Source organism: Microchirus variegatus (assembly GCF_963457635.1).
Source record: "Microchirus variegatus genome assembly, chromosome: 17".
Classification (NCBI taxonomy): Eukaryota; Metazoa; Chordata; class Actinopteri; order Pleuronectiformes; family Soleidae; genus Microchirus; species Microchirus variegatus.
In genome coordinates this window covers 5,871,124-5,873,006 of record NC_139818.1, presented here as the reverse complement: position 1 = coordinate 5,873,006, position 1,883 = coordinate 5,871,124, and the positions used below count along the sequence as shown (strand labels likewise).

Below are 1,883 nucleotides of genomic sequence, written 5' to 3'. Positions count from 1 at the left end.
CAGTGATTTCAATGTTTGGATGAGTTGCTGAATCGCTGTGTTTTGTGCGTATTAGGTTGAGAGAAGACAAATTAAGTGTCATATTTTTCCATCATATTCGTGTGCTCTTACTTATCTCAGCAACATATATTTGGACAGAGTGTTCATTACAAAAAGTAAAGACATCTCTGTCAATGATTAAATCATATGTTTACTCTGAATGTCTCTAAACTGCACTCATTTGCTCTAACTGGATTAATCCCACCCACAGGACAATGTCAGTCAGCCCTCACACACCAGGCCTATTGTTAAAGTATCTGTTGCAGAGCTGACATCATGTTCTGTGCTAGGAGGGAAGAGGATTAGGCATGGGTCATTAGATCACAGGACTGAGTAAACAACATCATCACAACAAAATGGTAAGAAGAAATATTTCCTTGATCCACTCAATATTCAGTATTATGTTGAGATCATGAATATTCAGTATTTAGAGTTATCTTGGAGATATTTATTTATTATTTATTTGCAGAACTCTGCGGTTGTTTTGCTTACTGTCTTTGGATTGTCTGTGCGTCTCTCCCTCTCAATACAAGGTAGGGTTTCAGAAACAAATTGTCAAAATTGAGAAAGAAAAATGTATTTGGTTTGTGCACATTATTTAAAAAAAATATAGTAACAATTTTAAATATATTAACATTGCTAAAGTTCTGGTGTCTTGCTGTTTGTATCTTCCTAATGTTCATACAGTGGGTCTGAGTAACAAAGTTCTGGTGTTCCCATATGAGACGGACTTCAGCTTCGTGGCCCTGCTCCCACAGAAGGAGATGGAGCTGCGAGCCTTCACACTTTGCATGCGCATAGCCACTGAGCTGCCAGAGGAGCGGCAGATCATCCTGTTTGCCTATCGTACAGCTGACTATGATGAACTCAACGTGTGGCGAGAGAAGGACGGGCGCATATCCTTTTACATGAGTGGTGATGGTGTTTTCTTTCACCTGCCTCAACTCACCACCTTCCGCACCAGCCTCTGCCTGACCTGGGAGTCTCGCACCGGCCTATCTGCTTTCTGGGTAGAAGGGAAGCGAAGTACTTACCAGGTCTACAAACCTGGGCACACCATCCGTCCAAAAGGTACCATCCTCTTGGGGCAGGACCCAGACAAGCACCTGGGGGATCTAGAGGCCATTCAGAGCTTTGTAGGGGAGATGACTGACTTGAATATGTGGGACTTTGTGCTGTCAAAGAGTGTAATCGATGCCTGGAACAATGGGCACCAGGTGCCCAAAGGAAACATATTTGACTGGGCCACTATTGAGTATGAGCTGCATGGGAATGTGATAGTGGTGGATGATGACTGACTCAGTGTGGAGCTTCCAGTAGAGAGGAACGGGTCTTCGGAGATATGTTTTGGAATAACACAGATGTGTGTGATTGGTTTTCTCATATTGAGTGTTTGATGATGTTAGTGTACTTACAAACTAAACATACAAGACCAACAAAAAAAGGGGTGTTGAGAGATTTAATTACCTACAGTATAGTAGACTATATCCCAATACATGTGCAAGAGTTTTTACACCTTAATTCATCACTCTAATATTTTGATGCATGGTAACATTGTGATTTATCCAATTTATGCTAATCTTCTTTGTTTCTCCAAGCTTTGTTGTCTGATGTTGGTTGAGGATGCTGGTAAAAATAATATCATACAATGTGCCAGATGTGTCCACAGGAGGGCAGGCTACTTCACAACAAGCTAGTCAAACAGTTTGTACTTAATGCAACGACTCTTACATTTAAGAAGGAATTTGAAACACATTTTGCAATACAAGGCTTTACTGCAGATACATTTACTACATATGATTATCAGTTAAAGATGATTGTATAAAAGTTTGTTAAATGTGAAA

At 40.5% G+C, this 1,883-nt stretch overlaps 1 protein-coding gene across 1 annotated transcript; it reads left to right on the top strand.

Moving 5' to 3' along the window:
* Positions 1–347: 347 nt before the first annotated feature.
* LOC310938777 (C-reactive protein-like) lies at positions 348–1,337 on the top strand (the record flags this gene model as incomplete). The annotated part of the gene is made up of 2 exons (XM_083903367.1): positions 348–351; positions 727–1,337. The coding sequence occupies 2 exons, from the start codon at positions 348–350 to the stop codon at positions 1,335–1,337; spliced, it is 615 nt and encodes a 204-aa protein (XP_083759493.1).
* Positions 1,338–1,883: the final 546 nt, after the last annotated feature.